The sequence below is a fragment of the Magallana gigas genome, chromosome 6 (genome assembly GCF_963853765.1).
Source record: "Magallana gigas chromosome 6, xbMagGiga1.1, whole genome shotgun sequence".
Classification (NCBI taxonomy): domain Eukaryota; kingdom Metazoa; phylum Mollusca; class Bivalvia; order Ostreida; family Ostreidae; genus Magallana; species Magallana gigas.
Window position 1 is genome coordinate 3,122,768 of NC_088858.1, and position 26,237 is coordinate 3,149,004.

Here is a 26,237-nt window from a genome sequence, read left to right on the forward strand (position 1 = left end):
TAAAAAATATACAGTAATATATTTATTATCAAGCATTATACAATAAAATGTCCTTAAATGGGATAGTACAGCTTTTGGAATGTTACGGTATTTTATTGATAGACTTTGTTAACACTACGAATTCCACCATTAATTTATTTTATAAAAAACCAAACCAATTATGGTACAAACTATCAAATACCGATTTTACGTCACGCCTCACCTGCAGTCCTATGAGTCATGTGACCACTATTATCGTTTTTTCATACCTGTGTGATGACACAGTTATTTTAGGGTCAACAGGAAGTGAAACATTTAAACGGGCAATGACTATTAACAATAAAAATTATTTCGTGGGTGTAGGATAAGAAACGATACATTGCATTCAACTGGACAAAGAATACCTGAGAGTTACCTGAGGCCGCAGGTATGGAATGGTAAAACCAATAATGGGAAGCTAAAAGAAAGTACAACATGGCGACTGTTTACAATTTGAAATGGAGTCTGACCGTGGGAATAATTCTGCTCTCATTCAATCTGACTTTGGCACAAGTTCCCATCACACCGCCCCCGTTAGGACCAAAGCCGGTGGTCTCCAACGGGATAGTGTACAATCTGTTTCACCTACACATGGTCCCGGAGATCTGTCGGCGTCCGTACGTGCTAGAGAAAGTTAACTTTGAATTTGGTGTTGTTATTAAAAAAGAGGAAAAAAGGGCGATAATGAAATCAGGTAGTCCCTATAAGATGAGGGGAAACATAGAGCTGGAACCAAGCAGCTGTCTGTGGATTGAACCAGGCACCATCTTCCACTTCAGTTCTGGCTATGGCTTTATTGTTAATGGAACACTTATAGCAAGGGTATGTCCAGTTTATGTATTGATATTCTGTGATATTTTAACATCTATATTCGTCAATTAAATGATCAAACTTAAAAAACCATAAATGTTTTCAAATAGGGATAATATAGAGAAATTTGGGAAGCTTTATGACTGATAAAGTATTTTATTACATACCAGATTAAAATTTATGATACCTTAAGGTAATATGGGAAATATTCATAATGTGACATACATCAGATCAAAATTAACATTAAAATCAAGCATGATTTTTTTATAAGTTTTACTTCTCAAAATAGACGTTACCTATAAGAGTAAAGTGCAGTGGGTTAGGGGCCCTAACTTAAAGCGGTAACTACAATTCTGAAAGTCAAGAGTTTGCATTCTGCTGGGGCTTTTTTTTTTTTTAATTTTTTAGTCAAATATTGTAAAATTTGAAAAATCTATGAACTGGTAAAAATATTTTGATTATGATGAACATTTATCCACATTTATTGATATTGTCAGGTGTCCCATACTACTTTAAATTCACTTTCATTCTAAGAGTGTTTGTGGACCCTCATGGCTCTTAAATATATAATGTACCACTCGATCATCTGAGATAAGTCCATGATAATGTCACCTTGTTCTCACAGGGAAGCGAGGAGGATGGTGGACGTATCGTTATGACACGAGACCCAGACAAAATCGACCCGTCGGAAGCACCGTTCCCAGACGATGCTCGACTGGTGGATGGCAACACGACGACGGATGGACAGCTACAGCTGATGTATAGGGGGCGCTGGAGGGGCGTGTGTACAAATTTCGTAAAGTAAGATATCCTGCAGGAGGAGATTGCTAGCTATATATGTTTTAGCTATTAATTTCTTGTTGGTTGAAACATGTTTGGTTTCCAATATGCTGTTTAAGTTTTCGTACTTTATGAGCTTATAATGCTGAATGCACGAACTGTAATCATTTACTGGAACATTCTCTGGTCTGAAGTTATTTAAGTTAGTCAAATCATTCCAAGACAAGCCACTTTCCAAAACATGTATTATAGATCATAGATCACCACACAATTGCATGTATCTGACACTTCTACACTGTTTATTGGCATTAAACTATTGGTTAAAAACTGAAATCTTTAAAAAAAATCAAAATCATGAAAATGTCTTTTTTTTAGACGAAAAGTCTTCATTTTTTTTATATATTATTGAGTAGATTCACTGAACCAAGGTAATTAGGACCTTTAATCTTGCTGGCTTTCACAGGTCTGTATCAATATTAATTTTCTATTTGACAGTTATACAAAGATAGATGCTAACGTTACCTGTCGACACCTGGGCTTTGTGTGGGGCAACTTCACCTACCACTCCTTTTCTCGGAACAAGACCGACTACATGTTGTTTGAGCGTCCAGACTGTTCCGGATCAGAAAATAGCCTCTTTGATTGTCCGGGAAAACTCAACATCCGAGTTGGGGCCAATATCTGTGGTAAATAGTACTCGTCTATGAATGCTCTTTTAAACAGGTTTTAAACTTGAAATGAGGTGTTTATGCATGAGTGTATCAGGTAGTATTTGATTTTATAAAAGTGTGATTTTCGGAACAGCTGGAAAATCACCACACAATTACATGTTGAGGTGCATTTGAATTTACTGTTTATTTGGTTCTATTATGCTGCTAGATTATAAATTCACAAGTTCTAGAATGTATTGTGGATTTGATATTAGAATGCTGTAACACTTGAGACATCTAGACATAATATTTTTCTGTTATTGTAGACGGACAGCAGGTGATAGGTTTCCAGTGTGAGGGGCTCCGTCCGGATCTGGCTCGGACTCACTGGAGAGGACTGGAGTTTTACAACGCCACGGTACAGTTCGTGAAAGACCAGAATCTGAACAGGACAGAGACGTACTCCTGGCTGGAGTACCTGGACGTCTGGTACGCGGGGCGGGACACCTACAGAGGGGGTGACATGGTGCACGGCCGGGCCTCAGTGTCGGCTAGCCCCCACGTACCACTGATGAACAATGTGTCCATCATGTACGGGGCGTACGATGGCTTGAACTTGACCGAGTTGAGGGGGCGTGTTCACATTGCTAACAGCACTGTCTCCTTTAATCGAGGTAAATTTTATTTTGTGAAACTTAATCAAGTTTTAGGTTTTAAGTAGATGAGTAAAAAAATTTCATATGTGTGCCTTTTTTGAGCCATAATTCTTGGTTTCATTGGTAACAATTAAATAATTAGCTTAATCTTTTAAAAAATTTCACATCTTTATTAATTTTTATGTTTATTAAGCTCATATTAAAATTTTTTTGCATTCATCAAACCTGTTTACTATTTCACAGGTTACGGAGCATTCATTAAGACTGCAGTGGGCCAGGTGTTGATAAATATGACCAACATGGACAATAACTGGGGCGATGGAGTCAAGATGTACATGACAAACTACACCATCCACTCCTTCCAGAAAGATTACCCCAACACCTACTCTTTTTGTCGAAGCAATGCTCTGGCCTTCCCACGATTCCCTATCACCATTTACGAGAACATAATTGACGAGAGAGGACAGAAACCTCAGTTTGACAGTTATGATTGTCAGAAGGTAGTTACTTAAACATTTTAAGGGCAAAAAAATTTAGTTTCGAGCACTGGATGGTGATGAGATAGATTTTGTTTTATCTTTTACATCAATAAGTAATTATATTTGGCATTAAATTATCATTAAATATAACCACCTGATGCAGTGTACATATTACATATATTAAAAAGGAGAAAAACTAACTTTCTGTTTTCAGAGTTACAGTACAGTGGACAAGAAGAGGTTGTCCCTCCACTTCTTCCTAATGGAGCGAGATGAGAAGGCCTCCGGAACCATCACAGTTTATGACGGCACTTCCACCATGAGTTCAGTCCTCGGGGTTTTCCCAGTCTCCAATGGGTCATTCCCGCAGTCTGTAACGACTTCTGGGAAGAGCATTACTATCAGGTTTCAGTACAGACTTCCACCAGAACCGACTATCCCAGGACAACACCGATGTAAAAACTACCGGGCATGTCTGAGATTCTTGCTTGATCTCGTCTCATATGACGGTAAGAAAGGCATTAGAATGCTGCATAAAGAGTTAAGCTTGACATGCGTGATTTCATGTTCAAAAATGTTTTTGAATGATACAAGTTAATGTATGGTAGAATGAGTATCATACCTAGTTCTACCTACATATGATGATAGATGTAATAGTACATATACTCAGTACAGTATATTGTTTCAAAAAAAGATATCAGTTCTGATTGTTGTTAGATTATCATGTAAATATCAAACACAATTGATCACACATGACTGTTGTCTGACTTTGTAGGACTGGACGAAGAGCTTCGGTTCATTAACTCCTCGGCCAGTAACAACACGGGGTACGGCGTAAACGTCCAGGACATGCGCTGTAAGGTCTCCCTCAACTCGTCTGTGGTCTCCGACAATAACTACGGGGCCGGTGTCAGAGTCTACCAAGGGGCGGGTGAAATCTCCATCAACAACTCCAGGGTGGAAAGGAATGAAAGAAGTGGAGTGAACATAACGTACGCTGGAGGCTACCAGCTGGTCAACAATTCGTTTATCTGTGAAAACCATGGTTACGGCGTCATTACAGAGTACGATCGGCTGAATAATACGCGAATACAGCATTCCCAAAAAATGGAAGTGGCGAAAGCTAAGTTTTTCTTCAATGAGTGGATTGCCTTCAGGGTGGGAAACTACTGTAAGGAGGCCATGATTCTTGTGAATGAGAGCCACTTCAAGTATAATTATGATGAAGCCATTGAATTTCTATCCTGTAACTTTACGAAGAGTCCCCAGAAAAATGTCAATTTCAGTTTGGCTTACAACGAGTTTGACGGGAATAAGAGACATGGGATTCTGATGTCACCCCTGATTAACACGATCGGAATTATAACAAATAATACATTCATGAATCACAGTTTAGGAGCCTTGCGAATTGACAATGGTTACGATCTACTTGTCAGCAAGTGGTATGCGAAATTTGCAGTGAACTACAGAATTTTTGAAAACACTTTCAAAGAAAACCAGGGGAGGTACTGTGTAAGTCTACGATTGACCCAGAATGCTCCGAACCAGCATATGGAATTTAAGTTTAACAAAGTTATAGGGAACGCTATAAATGACACATCTCCATACTTGAATCCTCGAAGTCACGCTAATGCTCCGATCATTGTGTCCTCCAGTAACATCGTAGTTCAGAGAAATCACATCTATAACCCTGATTCTGTAAGAGACATCGCTACACACCTTGTTGACCCGTCGGTGATAATTAATGGCAGTCTGAATTGGTGGGAGACGATTGAACATAGGATTATCTATGATCGACTGTTTGATAGAGATGATCGTTATAACCTGGCACAGATGACTTACTATCCTGTGTTAAAGGATGGCTGGCTGTATGGGGATAAAACAACCATCACTGACACAGAGTACAGATGGCCCTTCCAGAGGGAAAATAAAATCGGGGGAATCCTTGATGTGGAGGGGTTTACCACAGACCCCGACACAAAGCTGTACTACGTTGACAGGGATATATTCATAGTTCCCGGTGCTGTCCTAAAAATAAACCCAGGAACCACCCTGCTGTTTGAGAATTCCATCGGCATGGTGATTCACGGTCGAATGATTGCTGATGGAGTAAGTGCGAACACCCCCATTTTGTTCACCCTGAATGAACCAGTGAACGAGACAGAGATAAGCAACAGAACGGATGCTGTGAGGCTGGCCGAGGGTCGAGATGCATATGAGGGTCGTTTAGAGGTCAATATCAACGGTCGCTGGGGAGCAGTCTGTAAAAATGTAAGAATTTAATGTTGTACGTGGATTTGGATTACTTTATAGACAAGCAAAATGTGCCTTACATAAAGTTCTTGTTAAAACTTTCCATACAGAATTTACAAAAATACATGCTTATCATTAATACCAGTACTTGACATGAAATGAAGCAACAAAATTTCAAGGAAAATAATATAAGTGCTCTAATGAAAGTAAAATTTACATGTAAAATTCATGTGGTGCATCAAAATTTTTTCTCTAAATTTTGAAATTAATTTGTTTTATGATCTTACTGAAAATATATGTACTATTCATCCGTTTTTTAGGGGTGGATCCAAGAGAATGCGATGGTGGTGTGTCAGCAGCTGGGCCTGACCTATCACCCTGACTTTGGACTGGTTCACCAGCAGGTCCGGTCGTCCTCCGTCATCGAGCTGAGTTCTGTCACCTGTACTAACCTTGACACTGATATTAGGGAGTGTCACTCCATCAAACGAGGTGACTTTGATTGTCAGTTTGACAATGTGGTCTACCTCAGGTGTCAGAAACCAACTTGGTCAGGTAGGTTAATTAATTAGTACATCGTGAAGTGATTAGTAAAAATACACATGAAAGATGAATTGATTTAAAATGAAAATTAATAAAGATTCTGGCATTTTTTGAAAGACGTCAGTAAAAAAAATACAGCAATAAATAAATGTAGCTTTTAGTATAATGTTAATTGTTTTTGGTTATGTCATGAAGTTGTTATTTTTTTATTGTTACAGGCATCACTATCCCTGCCATCCCAACGTACGGCCAAATATACGACACACAGATAAAGCATTTGATCATACAGAAGGCAGGTCAGCTGGACTATCAGGCCATGACCTTCACCCCTGCCCTTCGCATCGACTACAATTTTTACAAGATCACCGCCCTACAGGTCACAGACTCAGTCTCTGATGGAGTGAACATCAAATACGCCAACCCGTTCACCGAGAATCTCTTTGAGAAATGTCACTTTGTGAGAAACCTAGGCAACGGCTTCCTCACCAGGAGCCCATTCCTAAAAATCACCGAGTCCACGATGAACGATAACCAGAAAGGAGGCTTTGTGTACGATCCGTTCTTCACAGAATACGAGGCACTTAGTGTCAGAAATTTTCTCCATCAGAGCCGCATGGTGTACTTTCAAACAAGAGATTACCAGCTGGGAGATAACTCGATGGCCTTCATTATATCTCAGCCAGGTATACAGGCCGAGAATCGAACATACACCATGCAGCTGTCTGTCAGCAGTTCCAATTATAGAATCACCCTCCAGCTACTGGACTACAATCCGCTGACCAATGTGGAGAAAGTGACGATTTATAACTCTAACAGGAACGGCATTTCTCCCACAACAGTCAAATGGGAGATTGAAGAGGACCTGGTGGACTTCCCGATTACATCTAAGGGAGATAACTACCTCACCATCCAGGTCGTTGTAAGGGGAGTCCGATCTGGACGACTAGCATTCGCTGCTCACTCCCGTAAGTTGATAAAATTGTAATCTTTTTTAATGCATAAAATGTTGTTAGTAATTTAAGTCAGAAAAGTTTTTAGAAGTTTGATAATGCAATATGTACAGTACACATTTTTTATTACATATTAGTATCATTACATGTTGTTGAAAAAGTTGAATGAAGAATTCGTTGCATAATTATTTACTCCAATTTTATATTCTCGTTTGCAGGACAATATTCCACTGCCCCCATAAATTCATTGATTGACGTCCATTTTGCCACAGTCAACAACAACTACCAAGGCATTGTAACCAAACACTACAACAATCCGTCCAATGAAAAACTGGAGATTTTCCATCGCGTGGCAGAGGAAGAAATTCGCTTCACTAAGGTCGATATCAAAGAAAACCAGATGGAAGCTATGTACATTCCCAGTCTGACTAAGTACCATGAGCATCTGATCCCGACCCAGGAGGAAATGACAAGACCTGAAAGACTGGGTCAGATCACTTACGTGCTTGATCAGTGTACTGTACAGAACAATGGGAAAGCCATCATAGCAGACCACAATCATGTGGACTTCTCAAACAATGTGTGGAAGTGGAAGATTCAGGCCTCCTCAGTCAGAGATAACAAGTATGGTGGATTGGAAGTGGAGCTTCCACGGGTGAACGACATCCGTGAGAAGAACAAGTGGCATTCAGTGCAGGTCAATCAGTCAACCTTTGAGAATAACAAAAACTTTGCCTTCACTGTGAATGGTTACTATGCCGATGTGGAGGTCAGTTACTGCAGGTTCGCTGATAATGCTTGTCGCAGGGGACTGGTTCTGTTGGGTGGAATGGAAAAAGACCTGGTCATCTACAACAACGAAATGATAAACAATCAAGGGAAATATGCCATGCAGATAGACATGCAAAGTCATGCAGAATATAATAAGCCTAAAGCCTTCTGCCACTATAACAACATAAAAGGCAATAGACCAGGGCCCAACTGGTCGTTAAATGTAGACTACACCCCGTCAACCTATGCAGTTTCTGTGTACGGAGTCCAGAACATAACCCTCAACAGAAACTTGATCCACAACCCCGACTACCAGTATGAACTGATCGCCGGGGTTACCTCCCTGTCCCTGGAAAACAAGATGAATGTGAAGGAGAACTGGTGGGGGACTGCCATACAAGCCCAAATCATTGAGAGAATATTTGACTTTGATGACTGGAACAACTATGCAATAGCTGACTACTTTCCCCAGCTCACAGCTGACAATGTGAATAGCCTACCATCAACAGGGACACAGATTGAAAGTGGGTTTAACTTCCCCTCACTCAAAGGGAGAATTACCAAAAACATGGCTCTGGCCGGTTCCTCTACCTACTATGTCATCGCCGATGTTACAGTGATGCCCAATGCTAAACTGACTATCGAGCCGGGAACTAGACTCCAGTTTTATCCCAATGTGGGTATTCTGGTTCTTGGACAGCTTGTTGCTAGGGGACTGCCATACAGTAGAATTTCTTTCCGACCGGTTGTTCCGGGACCAAACATCCCAAAACCTCTTCCTGAGATTGTCACTCAGAACTTCTACTCCAACACCATGAGACTGAAGCGAGACTCTGAGGGAGAAATCCCAGCAAACGAGGGGTTCCTAGAGCTGTATAACTCTTCGTCCAGTTCCTGGAATTTGATGTGTGATAATCAGTTCAACAGAAAGACGGCTGAGGTGGTGTGCCGGGGTCTGGGAATGGAGACTCTCAATGTGGATGTGAGGTTCACCCACCTGTACGACCACTTTGTTTACAAGAAGCCCATGTACTTTGTCAAGGAGTTCTGGACTTACTCCTACTACTGTGTTGGTGATGAAAATTCTTTAGATGAGTGCCAAAGAAGAATAAATTATAAGATACAGGACTGCATACAGGGAGCTAATTATACCTATATCCGGTGTGGCAAAAGGAATCTGGATTCAAAACTCTCTTATTGGGGCAACATTAGAATCGCCTCCCCAACGTACCAGGAGGATACGATTCGATATGTGCAGGATCAAGATCGGTCAGTGCTGGAGAACATTGATATCTACGGAGCTGGAATGTTGCACGGGGAGAGAGTGGGGGCCATTCAGGCCACCTACCGATCACCGAAAATCAACAACATCAACATCACAAACTGTCTGTGGAATGGACTGGACATCATCGCTCCTCGCTACGAAATGAAAATCAAAACCATGAACATTGACCACAATCTTGGTTATGGCATCAACTTCCTGATTCTGAATGGAGAGTCGAGGAATGCAGATCAGTCTTCCTTCCGGCCACTTCTACAGAACACGGTGCCCTACTTCATGTCTGGGCTGGTGGACATCTGTAAGATGGAGAAGGAGCTGACCGTGAAGAACCGACTCATCATTTACTACAAGTACTCCCAGAAGTTAGTGGACTGTGTCAAGGTCATCCGCAGCGAGAACCGCCTCCGTAAAGTGTCACTCAGGCTGCTACAGTTTAACTTGTATTACGACGAGTTTTATCGTAACTTACTGGAGATATACGATGGTAATACTGTGACAGAAGAAAACAGAATTGGAGTCCTTGATGCCCACAGTAAAGCCGAAGCCACAAGAACACGCTACCTGAGTAATTCTGATACTATTGGAGTCCACATCCATGCTTCCAATGCCTATGAGGACTATGGATTTATAGCGGAGATCACCACATCCCCTCTCTCAGACCTGGCATATCCCGGTAATTTTTTAGCGGTAGTGAAGGGAATTTTGTTTTCTATGTTTACAAAAAATAATTTATAAATAACTTATTATTGTTCTTGTTACAAAATTGGCAAAAGAATATTGATGAAATAAATCTTCTTAGCATTAATTCACTTAACGTTACATCTATTAAAATCATACTCTGACAGATGAATTGTATTTATTGTGTTAGTTTGTTTATCACGTGCTCAAAAGCAAAATATATTATGGTATCCTTTTAAATTACTGATTGCAGATAGAACAGCATGTGTTACTACATGGGCTTTTAAAACTGAAAAAAAAAAAAAAATAATAGGTTTTAATTTTTGATTGCAGATAGTACAGTGGAGCACCGCTTTGAGCAGATGATGGTTACAAACAATGAAGACGGGGCCATCCTCTACCAGAACGTGGGAGAGGTTTGTCCCTCCCTCTTCATCGACAGCTGTATGATCGAGAACAACGGCCTTGGGATCCTCAATCTTACGTCACACCCTGTCATTAACATTGGCATCCAAAACACCAAGATCTTCAACTTCCAGCACAACTTTGTCAACAGGAACAAGGGTGGGCTCTACTGCCAGGCACTCACCACCTCAACACAAAACCTCCTCCGTGGAAACATCACAAACAATGTCTTTTCATTCGGGAGCCATGGTGAGACTCTTAACATAAGTGGTCATCATTTCCAGAAGATGCATGTCTACGAGAATTACATCTTTAACAACTCGGCAGGGGATTATAGAGACAATGTCCATGTGCAGACGGTGGGGATGAACTTTACGTTTAATGTGGTGGTGAATAATACTGGGCACCACATTGTGAGAACCTATAGTGAGGTGGATACCAGCGCCACTCAGCAATACCTGGGAAACTACATCTACCAAAATAATGCCACCGCTTTATACCGAGCAGTGATGGCGGTAGGCAGTGGGAAACCCGAGTTCAAGAATAATTACCTCGTGAACGAGGAAAGTGCATTTGAACTCCTGACAAATGAGAAACGAGAGTAAGTTAAAACGTGGAGTATTTAAACATATACAGTGTAACGAGATCATAGTTAAATAAAAAAAGGAAATAATAATTATGATAAAATAGATGTATAAAAATCTGACAAGTTACTTTCACAAATTATGTTTTAGCTACATATATATTGGACTAGATCCACACACAAAACCTTTTCATCAAATTTGTTATAATTGATGGAGAACTGGTATTCAGAGATCAGATAATTAGCTACAATCTTTAAAATTCCTTTACCATGTAACCACAGCAAAACAATTGCCTTTCTAATCTTTTTTTTTTAAAAAGAATACCTGCAGTTATGTTTTCTGTAATTCAGATCGATACAAGGAATAAAGATCCAGGAGACAATTGTAGATGCCACGTACAACTGGTGGGGGTCAGAACGCCGGGGCTACATCAACGGGAAGATCTGGGATGGGCAGGACAACAGTTCTCTGGTGGAGGTCAACTTTGAACCCTACAGAGTGACCAACTCCTCACTCGTAAATGGTAGGTCAAGGTCAAACTAAAGCTATCAACAATATTTTGACATGTATGTTTAGTTTTGAATATTTTTAACAATTTGTACAGTATATCCTGTCTGTCTTGAAGAATATCGTCTACTGGTTAATGTTTGGAATCAAAATATCCAATTTATTCAAACAAGAAATAAAAGTGTCTGTACAATTTTTGTGTATTGTCTGTAGGTAAATGTCCTCCTGGCTGGACCTTGAATGCAGATCGTTGCTATAGATACATGGGGGCAGCTCTTCCCTATGCTCAAGCGGGCCAGTTTTGCAGAGTAAGTCTATGTGTGTTTGTTAACCACAAAAATAAGACAAAGCAATCAGATAGTATATCGATTTACTCACTATGAAATTGATAATTATTAATATCTTCAGTTAGGATTTATGTTGGACTTAGGTATCATCAAAGTTATTGTTTCCCATGGATACCCTTTGACACTAATTGGTCTTTCATTAGGATAACCTTGGATTCCTGGCTGAGGCCGACAACCAGGCCCCCTTCCTCCGCTACTTGTTACGGCTGACAGAGAATGTCTACACCAAGGACCTGAGGGTGTGGGTGTTCTCCGAGGTTGCCCCGGGTTACTGCAGTGCATTCCAAGATGACTATATTGTAGCTGAACAAGATTGTCAGAGGATTTTACATCCATTCATATGCGAGAAAGGTTTGTTGATAGAACAAAGTTGCATGTCAAATGTGTATAAATCAAATCATCGTTTGGAAAATAACTCATACATATATTTTCAATCGATTGTATTTTGAGGGCTGTTGGATATGAAAACTTAAGAAGAAACACTTCTCCCTAAATCTCTTTTTCTGTTACAGACCCATACATAAACCCGCCAGGAAGTGATGTTCTTGCCATAGCTATAGGAGTATCTGCTGGTGTGTTTGGTACCGCTCTAATTGTCATCATCATTCTCGCCATTCTATGGAAAGTCAAGTCCAAGGGAAGAAAGCAGCAGAAATTTGAAAGGCAAGCGTCCATTCGCTCCTCTCTTAGGTCCTCAGTTAGGTCTCGCTCCAACATGACTGTCTTGTCCACTGGGACCAACAAACGCCGATTTGACGATAAATATTCTGTGTCCTCTAAAGGGCACCTGATAGATGATGATGTCTCATTGTCTAACATAAGTCTTGAATCTAGAAGTCGAGGTAGGGAGAGAATGGATAGGTCTTTGGAACGTTTGGATGCACCTCACCTTGGCTCTAGAGATCGTTTAGATCAGGTTAATTCTTCTAATGGGAGCTTGGGTATGATTTTGTCCAATGGACACACTGGCTCACAACACAGACTCATTAATGGGAAAGGAAGTTTTGACAGACTGAAAGAAGACTCTCCAAGGAATTCTCCCCGAAACTCTCCACGCTCCCAGAGACCCATCAGAGCAACACTGGGCAGAAATACTCAAGACAACAGCAGGAGTCGAGAAAACCTTCAACCTGAAGTAAGGCCTGTACAGCCACCCCAGCCTCCAAAGAAGGCAATTCTTCCCCCCGTGAAACCACCCCAAATAAGGCCGCCAAACCCTTCTATGGTCCCAGAGGAAACAGATGGGGGTTACACAGATGATGGGTTCTCTGAGCACGAGTTTGATGATTTTACGACCACTGCTGATGAAGCTGAATATTCCCCAAACAACAAACCAAACAGAGTGGAGAATCAAATCGAATCTCTGAGGAGGCTTCCCAATATTTCAGAGAAGCCAGCATATGGAAGTGAATCTAGTGTGAATATGGACCACAGATCAAAGCATCCCTCAAACTTTTTTCTCCCAGACACCCCACCCACACCCCCTCCTCCCCTCCCACTGGATTCCTATCCAATGAAAACAATGGTCAATTCTCCGGTCCTGTCCGATGCTTCGTCAAGAAGGCCCACCCCCCAGCCAAGGGGCCGACCAGTGGCGCCACCTCGCTCCAACCTCGGCAGCAGTAAGGAGAGTCTTAACAGGAGTGTCAATCCACTTCACCTGAGTCAAGGAGACCTGAATCTCATCGACAAGAAACCCTCGTGGCTAAATGACCAAGTAAGAGAAACAAGTGCCAGCGAGAGTGACAGTGACTCGGAAAGTGTGAATGATTCGTTTAATGATGCAGGACACAAAAATAAAGCATTTCTGGAGAACGAGAATCTTCCACGAACGGTGAGAGCCCCTGGATATACCCCGCCTCAGGATCAATCTGACAGGACGGATTACTCCTCTCCATGGAGAGATGTTAGATATCCGTCGACAAATCAAAGCAATTCTAACCTCTCGCGTGGTTCACGTGAAATGTCCAACATGGATTACTTGCAGGGGCCTTATTCAAACCTAGGATATGAAGGCAGTCAGGAAAACATTCCTTCTTATGATGAGGCCTTAAACGCCCCCATCAATGCCCCCTACAGTCCCGCCTACACAAACAGTAGCCTTCCTCCACCATACTCCCCGCCCTCTTCACAACCATTTTCACCCGTGGCTCATAATGTGCACTTCCTGCCCGGAGGTACCAATACCCAACATCCAGTGTACCGGATTGGAAGTGTGAACAGTATTCCCATGTCGGGCAGTGACGGATTACCCCGGGACATAGCTTTCATGGACTATCGCATGGGGAGTCAAAGCACCCTCCCTAACCCCGATGGAAGCATGCCTGACCTGTCCACTGGTGAGAGTCAAGCTGACCTTGCAGAGCCTGACCTTGACGATATGAATGACACGCAGTACCAGCGGGACATGGACCCATTTCCCCAGAGTCCACGTGGAGTTCCCTCCTACCAGCAGCCCCCTGCCCAGGATTTTCGGGAACCTCGCCGAACCCGGAGCAGGGAACAGCTGGATCGGGCCTCTCCGTTCTCACAGCGTAGTCGGGACAGTCCAGTGCTCTACCTGGATGACCAGAGACGGAACCAGCGGCGGCCTGAGCCGATAGAGACAGAGATCTGATCCAATCCAACCAGTGATAAACTGTACCCAAGTATTAACTCATTGAAGAGGAACAAATTATCCATTGATGCTCTTAATACTCGCAAATCCAGTACTGATGAATGTTGTTACTGATTACAGACATAACCATTATGAATTAATGATCTGTGCAATATTCTATCAAACAATTTAATTTGGTTAAGGTTGTAACATATCATGGATGTTTTTTATTTGTTGGAATTGAATTATTCTTGCTGGCCATAATTTGTTGTTATATACATGTATATGTTTATATATATATATCCACTAGTTAGGTGCTTGTACATATAAAGTATGTAATTTTATACGGTATGACATTAAAATATCAAACTAAACACATGTTTATGTTAGCCAGAATATTGATTTTATCTTAGACTAGTTCATATTAAATAACCTGGAGCACATTTTTTAAAAGATTAATAGAATCAAAATTTTGACTTGATGCATCTTCTTCCTTCACATCTGGTGTTTTCTATTTGTTGACAAAGTTTGATATCTCTTTACTTTCACTTTCTCATTAACATCATAAGAGTTCTATTCATAACAAAGTTATCCCTGCATAACAAGAACAACAGACACGTCTACAAATACTGCAATGTTTTTAGATAATCTACAATTGATGATTAAATCCAATTGATTTGTTTTGTTGAGATAATCGTTGTTCAGTGTGATAAGTGTGACTGCTTGTGGTACGAGACGTGTCTGTTTTTTCCACTGTCTGATGTAACCTCGGTGTTGTAACTCTCTTGTAGTGTCACCTGGTCCTCTCTCCACCTCTCCACCATCAACAAAAGCCACACCTCTCTCCACACGGAGGAAGCTACTTACTCTCTCCGTAAAAGTAACCACTCGCTCAACCAAGGGGAGGCAATCCAGACCAATCTGCGTAAGACGGGTCACGCTCGGTCCTGTCAGGACATTCTGGAGACAAGTAGTCCGTCCAAGTCGTGCTGCGTTAGTTAGTACACTGTACTGAAGGTACTTGCTTCTTCTGGCTAATGTCTCATTCAGGGAATATTCAACTAACATTCCTCGTGTGACATTTTTGTTTTGTGCTTTAATTTTTCAAGACATTCTTTCTCGATTTATGACATTCATGTCTGGATTGTGTGCCTCTAGTTGAGCGAGCATCAAGAGATCTAGTTTAGTGTGAGCCAAATGATATATGTGTGGTTGGTTCTGCAAATGCTTCCAAGGATAGGTCTTTGAATGTAGGTCCCTATTCATTCCATCATTCATATATCAAGTAAGTCTGGTTGCATCATCAGATTATGCTCCTCATTAACTAAGTCATATCAGTGTGTTTGGTGGTGTATCAAGTGCTCATGTCTAATACTTATCATATGTTTCTTAAAATATATTGTGCATAATTTTTGTCTATACAATATGAAACATATCAGATGCACTTCAAAATTGTGCAAGTTGTAAAAAGCTTAATTTATGAAATTTGTCTTATGGCATGCTGTGGCTCTGAAGACAATTTTTATATACTTATATATTGCAATTGTCTTCATGCAATGATTTTATTTATATCAAATTTATGATGATTTTTAAAATATATTTTTAAATTTGAATAATAAAATGAACAATTATCTAAATCTGTGTTATTTTTATTCTAGACTGTACATTTAAAAATGCATTTCATGCATTTTTCTTCTGTTGGTGATAAAAATTGTGTTGTGACACATTTTGTATACCATTTTTGTTAAACTGAAAGCCTTGAATAATACATGTATATATATCTCACCTCCTGCTTATTTGTAAGAAAATCATTGGTGAACAGCAGTCACATGGAGACCATGTATATTCCATACACAGTCAGGAAATATGATGTCGGGATTTTTACCCAAATTGAAACTTGTAACTTTCTTACGAAACACTTGATTTTCATTGTTTTATCAACTTTATGTCATGAACACTAAAGCAGTTGGTAAGATATAATCATAACATAGTTTGTAGTTGACCTATTTTATATAAATATGGTCGGTAAATTCCATATGGGGGCTCGAGCTTCGCACTCGTATAAAGTATTTTAGGTCAACTGCAAACCATGTAACTAATAAAATCACTTCATCTCATTGGTTAAAATATAAAATCACACAATTAAGATATCCTCATAATTTATAGATTATTTCCAGAAACCATAAGACTTGGGTTTTTTTTTCAAGGTTATAGTGAATACAAAGAGAAAGCTCATGAAATTAGAATAATTTAATGGATTTTCATAATTTTTTCATAGTAAATAAGGATATGTACAAGTAACAATGAGAAGCCTTTGACAATGAATCAGGACTTCCTAACATGAGGTCTCTTCACTGATTACGATGGTTACACAGTCATATTACGCCCTCACAACATGAATGGAAGGTCTAGATTCTTCTCTCCGTTGCCAACATAACAAGATCCGTACATGTGAGTGCCGGGCACGTGGTAGAAGACGTAACCTAACCACAGTAGACTCCTGAGGGTCACCAGCCCACTGCCTCGCTCAAACTGCAAACTCCATGATCCTGCAAACAGGAAATGTTAAAATTCATCAAATAAGTTTGAAAAAAAAAATTCTGCTTTGTTTTATAGTTTCTCAATTAATTTTTAGATTTTTAATCTTTTTAGTCAAAAGATGTATTACGATCATATATTCTAAAAATTTGAAATTTTAGAATTTGGTTGACTCTGCTTCTGTAAGTTTCTGTTCATCCTTTCTGACTGACCTTTAGGGATATCTTCCTCCAAGGTGTCCATGAAATCAATGGCCTTGTCAAGGTTGGCCTTTTGTAGCAGGCTCTTCTCCTGGAGGCAGATCGCGTCACGGAAGTGCATGTAGGAGCACAGCTTGGCAGATTCAGAAACTGACAGACCTACAGAAAGATTCATAACGTTCCATAAGTTGTTTCACATTTTACAACAGTATTAACATAACTAAGTGAATTGGCAACAACGTTTTAGCACATTTCATTCAGCTTAATGTCCATTAGGTGCACTCTTTTGTAATATTAAAACAAGCTTACAGAAGCTAAGCCCAAAATGCCCAAAAGATATGGTACACGTAATCAGTTGAAGAGGATGATGCACTTTATATTGAGGGCACTTACCTTAATGTGTATATTCTTTTAAAAAATTTACACTGTGATACATATAATCATTTTCCTTGTACTTGTAACTGTATTGTATTCTTGATAGATGTGGTAAGTTACCTTCAAAACTTCTGTTGGCATTGATTTTTCCATCTGGAGTCTTGATGAAAGCTGACCGTGGAACAATTTTCACATCTTCATCAATCTCGGCAATAACAGAGGAAAGCCTGTCCTCCTCTTTGATTGTGATCTACAAGTTTAAGGCACCATTGATTATCAAAGTAAATAAAACCCTTAATTTATAAAGAATATAAATCCTTTACCAGTTATAAACCTCAACCCTCCACAATAGATACAGCTAGTTCACTTGTACTAATGACATATGGTGGTTAAATTAAAATGTTTTGCAATAAGAACAACCAACTCGCGAAAAACTCTTCTAATCATCTTTACCAGACTGAGTATATGTACATGTAAACATTGTTTACCACCCATTGTGCAGTTCAACTCATCTTCAACCTATCCTTCAACAACAATGTGTATTTTATAGACCAGTACATGTAAATGGAATCCACTACCCCAGAGTGTTTACAATACATTTCTGTACCCCTTCCAAAATTGAAAAATAGAAAAAATCCATCTCCAATTTTTTGATTTGTGTAAAGTTACCGTAGTTTCATTAAGTCCTTCAAGTTCTCCAGTAGCAGTTGAAAATCGCATTTTTGATTTCTGAAAGGTTTTCTACTTGCTTAAAATATATAGAACCTAATATACCAATATATGAATCTCAACATCACTCTCTCTCTCTCTCTCTCTCTCTCTCTCTCTCTCTCTCTCTCTCTCTTCTCTCTCTCTCTCTGTTTGTGCTGACACTCACTGTCTCCTCCTCTCCAGCTTCCTCGCCATCTTCAGACTTTTTCTGTTCTGTGTGCTCAAATTCATAGGAGGGATCACCAGTAAATCTTCCTTGGGCGAGTTTACTTTGTTCCCTCATAGCTTTAGTCGCTGGTGGCAACAGACCCCAATGTACGCAATCTTTGCTGAAGAATATACGTTTACATATAGTTTACACAATATTTTCAAAATGACAATTAAAAAACCATATATCTTTTCCTTATGTTTAATCGTTGTGGTTAAATGTAAGATATACGTTTTAGTCAAGTTTACCTGTAGAATGTTTTCCTGTTTTCCATTTCATCTCTACCAACTCCTTGTGCAATGAAATAATCATCTTTAACGCCAAGAATTTTCCCCCAGAAATAAACTCTGTGAAATTTGCCGGAATTCTTCAGAATAACAAGAGAAGTTTGTAAAGCTGCTTTTTGTTCTGGACTCAAGATAATTCCACTGCTCCCGACATAGTCAATGTTTAAATGAAGGCCTTCCGAATCCATTTTTGAGAGCTGTTAACTGCAATGAAGAAACCTCGAGTGGAAATCAAAACGCAAACAGTGTTGTCAGTCAGCGCTGTTGCCAAGGCGAAGTAAACATTGCGCATGCTTGACTGAGTCTTGTTCACTGAAACGCTTTGTATATTCAGCAACTAGAGTTAATTTTTTTCGATTCAAACAATGATAAGTAAAATGTATTAATAAAGCAATGAAGAAAATTGGGCTACATGGATAATACCAGTTATTAAGAAATATATATTCCGAGGATTAAGTTATTTTGAACAACCTAACTTTAACATGTTTAATTCACTTCCGGCGTCGTGTCAGATTGATTGACAAATGAAGCATTATTTTGTAGTTTGGTAAAAAACACTTTCTTTAATTTATTATTTTCAATAAGATGGAAAACGAAAGTATTGTTCTTTTAAGTGTTCCGTGCACACAGCAAATATGTGAATTAAATACGCATGTTGTCATAAACGAGAAATTCAACAGACGAAGACACCATGCTTATGATCAACAAATAAATGCCAACTGGGATAAAAGAGTAAGAGAAAATCCAAAAATCTTTAACGGGACAAAGTTTCGCTTGTCATCTGTATCATTGTCTGGCAATGCACTGCGTTTGGATTTAGGATTAACATGTTACAAAGATTTCCTTGGGACAAATTGGTCAGAGAATTCGAAGTCTTTAGCAAATGATGGTGTCAGAGATTTTCAAGACAGTCAAGCATACATGTCTGATCCACTCGGGGTCGGTGCTATTGTTCTGACTACAGACAATAAGGTCATGTTTCTGAAGAGGAGCAAACATTGTGCTGAAGCTCCAGAACTGTGGGACGTCCCTGGGGGTCACCCAGAGCCTCAGGTAAAAGGCAATGTTTAGGCCTGTAATACTGTAAATTCCTAATTAAATTAATTAATTTAATTTAATTAATATCCACGTAAAATCGCGAGAAGCCCGTCTCGCATTATAAAATCTCGCTTTTAATTTTCGAACATAAGTAAACTACATGAAACTATGATAAAATTTCGACATTCGCGATTTTATGTTCTCACGATTTGATGGAAAACTATTGAATCGCGGAATTAAGTACTAGTGTAAAATAAGGAATCTACAGTATGTGATAAATAATGTCCCAGGGTAAAGTACCCTGAGCCTCAGGTAAAAGGAAACATACCGGTACATGCTTGTAGTACTTTAAATGTGATAAATAATGTCCAAGGGTAAAATACTCCATATTTATAAGAGGAAACGATATACCAACAAATTCATCTAAGCATCTACTTACATGTTATATATGAGAAATCTTTAATCTGTATGGTTTAGCACTAAAATATCTACTGATCAATCATGACTAAAATTATATCTAGACATCTTATCCCTTGAAGGATAAATTTTTGTGTTTATGAAGGACATTTACAATTCAGCTGGGATAAAAATTGTCACATCTTTATCTGTGGCATATTATCAATGAACTTTAAAAGATACATGTACATCTGGGCTCTAATCCCTATATACATGTATAAGAATTTTCATGGTTTCACTAGACCACCAGAATTATATACCATATGTTACAAAGTAGTAAACTGAAGTAAAATAAATTCTCTGAAGAATTGTATAAATTTAAAATACTCTTTTCATTAGGAAATCATTGGCAAAATTCCTTTAGAAGAGATAAAAATGCCCGAGTTGAATGACCAGAGAGTAGTGAGGGAGCTTTATGATTCCATCCTGAGAGAAGTAGTGGATGAAGTTAATGTACCAATCAGTTTCCTATCACAGCCAAACTTTATAGGCGTGGCCCAGAATATCTCTGCTGGGAAGCGACCAAGTAGTGAATTCATCATCAGGTTTGTGAGGTTCCATAAAGCAGTTCATAATGTTTGTGGTTTTTTTTTATAAAATAATCTGGGAGTAAGCAATACAACTGTCAGTGTAGCATAGAGGTCTTGAGGATATATGCACTTAACTCTGGCGATTTGTTCTACATGTATTGTAGTTGCAGCTTGTCATCCACAGAGGTGAGGGACCTCTACAACAAAGGGAGCCAGGAGGAGGCGGAGGAGTCCACCCACATCCAGTTTGTTGACCGAGAGACTGTGCTTGATTTGACCCCTGACACTGACATGTGGTGCACTCTTGCTCCTTCAGCCAAAGGCTGCATCATGTTGTATAAACTCCACAATTGATGAAAGCTTTTATTCAAGTCTAATGTTTTTCTTCTTTTATAAAATTAATGAATTACTGGTCAAAGTATTTATTTGATTGGTGATTTATATTACATGCCTTTTATATTTCTTTGGTGCAAGAAAAAAAAATGAACAGCTTTAACATTTTAAGATCTTTTTAATATGAATATTTTCTAATTATTCAATGATTGGCAATGACATACCTTGATATAAATCAATCAAAACATCAAATCAACAACCTGTTTGTGTTTATTACATTCCGTTTCTCTTCAGTACCATACATAAATGCATATGTAGCCGGCAGTCTTAAATATCCCTCTCATTACAAAATCTCAAACTTTTTATATGTTAAATATTTATACAAAGAGTTGTCATTAACCATGATACATGGAAGCCAAGGGCATACAATAGGGTTAGAAGCAAAGCTGGAATGAAAACATTAAAGCAGCTACAATAAGTCAAGAGTGTGTTCTAGGAACATCCACCAGTACTATACAACACTGAGAGCTGACAATCGTCACTAGAGACACACTGTGTTACAGTTTAGGTGATGGTCAGTCTTGGCAGGCAGACATGGCCATGTTCTTCTCATCCACCAACTCCTTCATTGTGATGTCCATCTTTTCTCGTGAGAAGTCGTCGATGGGCAAGTCCTTGATGATCTCATAGGTGTGGTCGGGCTTGGTGCGGACCGGGAAGCTGTAAACCAGACCCTCCTCGATGCCGTACGATCCGTCAGACGGAACCGCCATAGACACCATGCTACCCTGGAACAAAAACAATCTTTTACTTCAATGCAATGATAAGAAAAGACCATAGAAAGAAATGCTAATGTGAATACAAAATTCATGTATATAAAGAATAAACATCTACAGAAATGCATATTTTCACAAACTAAATTGCTTTTAGGTTCTCATAAAAGTACATCATTCATTTGTTTTTAATATTATTTTAATATATTTCATTTATTTCTATATATTTTGTAACATGAGAGGTTTACTTTCCTCCTTTCACCTGATTCTGTTTTAATATAATTACACATTCAGATTAATGAAATTGGTGAGATCCCTTCACAAAATTGTGATAGAAATCAGAATAGGGCATAATTTTTTTAATGACACCAAGAAAAGTTCAGCAAGTTGGTCCATAGTAAGTGTATGTGAGACTAGCTTTGGTGTTCTAACTGTATATATCAGAGCCTTAGCTGTGGTTTTCTGACTTATTGTGTATATCAGAGCCTTACCTCTGGGACGCCGAACCACCAGTCATGTACGTGGTCCACAATGGCTTTGGCGGCTGACATGGCACTGGAAAGCTTGCGGGCCTTGATCACGGCCGCCCCTCGCTGCTGAACGGTCTACAAGAACACGCCTCCTCATTAGCATACATTTGCCATCTTATATATAAATCATCAAGATGTTTATTTTTGTTGAATAATGTTTGATAGTGTAGTCAAGGAAAAAAAATATCATAAAGGGAAGCCAGCAATACCTTAACAAAGTCATTCTTGACCCAGTTGTCATCCTTGATGGCCTCCCGGGCCTTGACTTCCTTTCCTCCGACATTAACGACGGCGTAGGTCAGATCTGGATACTGTGTAGAGGAATGGTTTCCCCAAATCACACAATTTTTTACCGCACTGTTTGGAACTCCCAACCGAGCAGCTACCTACAAAGAAATTGATTAAAGATATTAAGACTTTCGATTTATTTTACCTTTGAAGGTTTATTAGATATTTCATTTTTACTGAGAAAATTGATACAAGTTAAAGTCTAATACCTATGGAAGCTTTGAGATCATTCATAAATAATCTTACTTGTATTATATATATATATGCAAGTATGTTTAGAAGATTACAAATCAGAAAGGACTTATTCATTTCTTATTTTATTTTTCCTATACAAATTGTTATCTTCATTCCTCTTTCATTTTTTTCTGTCTTAAGATACTTAACCTTCCTTAGAATATCTACCCATAGTTTTCTTCATGTTCACCCACACATCATTGAATATTTCTTCCCTTTGCAAAATTTGAACAAAATTTGTTTACTAGTAACCTATGTGGCTATTTCCTCTTGATTGAAAATTGATTACTAACATCTGGGGTTTACCTGTGAGGCTGTGACCTACCTGGTATAATTTGATATGTTTTCCACTGACCTTTTTTTAAAAGTGGTTTACCTACTGGTAGTAAATTTGAAGTGGTTTACCTACGACCTAATTTGATGTGCTTTACCTGTGACCTATATTCAATCAATGTCATACAAAGTTTACCTGTGACCTAGGTTTTGGACTTACCTGAGCCTGTGCTCTGTTTTGGTCCAGCCTGGTGAGCGCAGTGAAGTTCTGGGGAGGAATGGAGGGAGCGTATTTTTTACAGATGTAGGCGTTGGTGTTTGCTGGGTTACCTACCACCACCACCTGGGAATGGCACAATATAATTAAGTTATGACACAACAAGGTGAACACGGTTATCATTAAATTCTTCTCAATGGGATTATCCCATGAATATGATCAAAGACAATTTTTGATAATCATTATATTTTTTCAAATGGTGCTATTCAACGTTATGCATTATGACTTATCATTGAAAAGAGGCCATGTCTGTGACAATGTTCCGCTCCAATTGAGTAGCCTACCTTGATTGTCTTCTTGGCCACTTTATCAATGGCCTGGCCCTGAGATTTGAAAATCTTGACATTGGCAGCCAGAAGATCCTTTCTCTCCATCCCCTCGCGACGGGGCATGGCCCCCACCAACATGGCGACATCTACATCCTTGAAGGCTTCCATCTCATCACAGGATGGAATCACCTCTAGATAAACAGGAAAGCCACGTTAATCAACAACTCTTACTCATCAGTCGTGACCAACTTCTATTATCTTAATTCATATTCCGAATTATATATACTTTAATATATATGTGTTACAGAGTAGTATTGACCACTGCAAACTCAAGTACATACTGGTTTTTAAAATTACAATATTGACAAACTCCAAATTGCAATTGATTTTATTGATTGGTTCAATCATCAAATTAAAACCTAACACTGTATGTTGAATTGTGGTTTTTTCACCATTCCCTGGATTCCCACTCTCCATCACACATTTAATTCATTAAATTATCTGAATGACCTATTTGTGTGACAATACGACCATTTTAGTTACCATGGTACATCTACTTACGTTGTAGGAGGGGCAGAGAGCAGTCTGTCAGCTCCATGACAACACCATTCAGAACCTCCATCATGGGGGCAATGTCCAGCAGAACCAGAATGATTGGCTGAAAAAGTTAGGGGAGAAGAAACTATGTAATCATGTTATCATTAGAATAAAACTGTTTCAGATCACCATTTGAATTCACCACTAAAGACAATTCCTACCTGATCTTTGCCAAACACATCTCCCCTGGCTACGGAGTATAGGAGTGAGTAGGCAATCTGGCCAGCAGCTCCTGTTACAAGCACTTTCAGTGGTTCACCCTGCAGCGAGTCAAAGAATTCAGGTCAAAGCCAGCAACAGATCAATCAATAACAAGGACTATAAACACTCATCTTGAAATAAATCAAACCGTGCAAATATCTGATCTGATACATAAATCAATCATATCATTAAGAGGCTTTCCTGCAAAAGGGAAAATGTTCATTGTTGGAGCTGATCTATGGTCAGTCTCTCTGACTGTGGACATTAAAGGGATATAAATTTTAAGAAAGTGAACGTTGTCAACTGGTTACAGCCAAGTTAAGAAGTAAGTTGCAGCCATGAATTCAATGGCCTCTATAGAACGGTTTTTGAGGTCACAGGTGACACTAAAGATTATTTTACTTTCATGTTAAATACTGAAATCTGATTTGTTTAGACGCAGTTTATAATTCGTTCTGTTACCCTCAGCATTAGCAACACACTTGGCAACTGGTAACACAACAAATTGTTACATGTGCATAAATAATATGCGTACAGTTAGAATTCATGTAATTCCTAACAGAAGTCAGTTTAGGTTTTTTTTTAAACTGAGACTTTCAGTACCCTTCGCATCAGTTGACAATGGTTTTCTTGGGGGTGTCAAATTCAATTGTTACCGTCCTAAGCATATTATAATGTTGCTAGGTCTTGCATAGCGTATTGATGAGAAGCATGCCAGTATTATAAGCTTTATCTCAGTTAAATCGGAAGAAATGACCCGTTGATAGTTTTATTGGGAAAACAGTCACTGAACTCCTGGAACTTAGTTTGAATATTTCATTCTTGAAGTATCTTAATGCACAAACTACATTTTCCATCACTGATATAAACATTAATTAAATTATTTATTCTACATTGAAACAATACATTCAATAACATTTCTTGGTGATCTATATCAATGAAGTATGTTAATTATTTAAAAATAATAAAATAAAAACATCAATGTATCCTGCTATATCAGTAATAAATAACGTGAACGGCATTTAAAGGTAAACCGATATTTAATAATCGTAATGGTCTTGATAGCTTAATTAAACCATTCCGCCTAATGACACACCTAAGGTCGAGCAACACGCAGTAACAAAATGACTGCTTGTTTCCTTCATTAGTCTAAAATGACAACTGATTTAGCATTGACAACCTTTTATATTGAAACTAACTTACAACAAAACAAACTCAAAACCAACAAATGCACAGAGAAGTGAGAACATTTACCATTTTTGTTTGTTTGCCGGTGTATTCAGATTTCCGTAGTCCACGAAGAGGATGAAAGTTCAAGGTCGGTGTGTAGTTTAGAAACTGGTATGGTGACAGATTATTTTTCCGGAATTAATCTTAATGCAGAAATAAAAAATCATGAACTTTATTCATTTTTATTTCAAACTTAAAAAATATATACCCATAGCCTAAAACAATTCAATATTGGCAATAGAAAAGAAAATATCATTTCATGTCAATTACGGAATAAAATAAATAAATAAATAAACCAGAAAAATATCATTACAAGTTTCACACACAAACCAATGTAGGAGGGAGTCAGTGGAGAACTACAGACTGATATTAAATCATTTCAGCAAAACGAATCAATGCCATCATGCGTACTTAAGGAGATCGGGATAATTTTTTCTATCTTTTATTAAAAGTTATAATTCAACAGTGTACCGTGGCACTTATTCGCTAAATTATATTGTATGTTGTGTTTACTAAAGCTCAGTTGTACAAAGGAAAACTCTGAATTTTTTGAAAAGGTACGAATTAATAACAGGACTGA

The 26,237-nt window shown here is 38.8% G+C and overlaps 4 protein-coding genes across 6 annotated transcripts; 2 read left to right on the forward strand and 2 right to left on the reverse strand.

Annotated features, from left to right (window-relative positions):
* Nucleotides 1-221: 221 nt before the first annotated feature.
* Nucleotides 222-15,938, forward strand: LOC105343891 (protein bark beetle). Of its 2 annotated transcripts, XM_011451399.4 has the most exons (16): nucleotides 222-840; nucleotides 1,454-1,629; nucleotides 2,104-2,294; nucleotides 2,585-2,932; nucleotides 3,158-3,414; nucleotides 3,608-3,902; nucleotides 4,169-5,664; nucleotides 5,967-6,201; nucleotides 6,408-7,154; nucleotides 7,358-9,865; nucleotides 10,204-10,876; nucleotides 11,210-11,382; nucleotides 11,580-11,674; nucleotides 11,857-12,064; nucleotides 12,226-12,376; nucleotides 15,101-15,938. In XM_011451399.4, exons 1-16 carry the CDS (start codon nucleotides 454-456, stop codon nucleotides 15,309-15,311), a joined length of 8,151 nt encoding a protein of 2,716 aa, XP_011449701.3. In that variant the 5' UTR covers nucleotides 222-453; the 3' UTR covers nucleotides 15,312-15,938. The 2 variants fall into 2 exon arrangements, with proteins under 2 accessions (XP_011449701.3, XP_034324684.2); XM_034468793.2 differs by having other exon boundaries at nucleotides 223-840; nucleotides 12,226-15,125.
* A 606-nt stretch (nucleotides 15,939-16,544) lies between these two features.
* On the reverse strand, nucleotides 16,545-18,910 carry LOC105343890 (radial spoke head protein 9 homolog). The gene is made up of 5 exons (XM_011451398.4): nucleotides 18,590-18,910; nucleotides 18,300-18,462; nucleotides 17,543-17,672; nucleotides 17,060-17,206; nucleotides 16,545-16,858 (listed from the first exon to the last, which is right to left on the reverse strand). Exons 1-5 carry the CDS (start codon nucleotides 18,814-18,816, stop codon nucleotides 16,698-16,700), a joined length of 828 nt encoding a protein of 275 aa, XP_011449700.1. The 5' UTR covers nucleotides 18,817-18,910; the 3' UTR covers nucleotides 16,545-16,697.
* Nucleotides 18,911-18,948: 38 nt separating this feature from the next.
* Nucleotides 18,949-21,744, forward strand: LOC105343889 (uridine diphosphate glucose pyrophosphatase NUDT22). Of its 2 annotated transcripts, none has more exons than XM_034468791.2 (3): nucleotides 18,949-19,681; nucleotides 20,462-20,667; nucleotides 20,823-21,744. In XM_034468791.2, the coding sequence occupies exons 1-3, from the start codon at nucleotides 19,214-19,216 to the stop codon at nucleotides 21,004-21,006; spliced, it is 858 nt and encodes a 285-aa protein (XP_034324682.2). In that variant the 5' UTR covers nucleotides 18,949-19,213; the 3' UTR covers nucleotides 21,007-21,744. The 2 variants fall into 2 exon arrangements, with proteins under 2 accessions (XP_034324682.2, XP_011449698.3); XM_011451396.4 differs by having other exon boundaries at nucleotides 18,956-19,681; nucleotides 20,817-21,744.
* Nucleotides 21,144-25,800, reverse strand: LOC105343888 (malate dehydrogenase, cytoplasmic). The gene is made up of 8 exons (XM_011451395.4): nucleotides 25,682-25,800; nucleotides 24,388-24,486; nucleotides 24,191-24,287; nucleotides 23,645-23,820; nucleotides 23,304-23,426; nucleotides 22,498-22,674; nucleotides 22,250-22,363; nucleotides 21,144-21,773 (listed from the first exon to the last, which is right to left on the reverse strand). Exons 1-8 carry the CDS (start codon nucleotides 25,682-25,684, stop codon nucleotides 21,561-21,563), a joined length of 1,002 nt encoding a protein of 333 aa, XP_011449697.1. The 5' UTR covers nucleotides 25,685-25,800; the 3' UTR covers nucleotides 21,144-21,560.
* Between the last annotated feature and the right edge of the window lie 437 nt (nucleotides 25,801-26,237).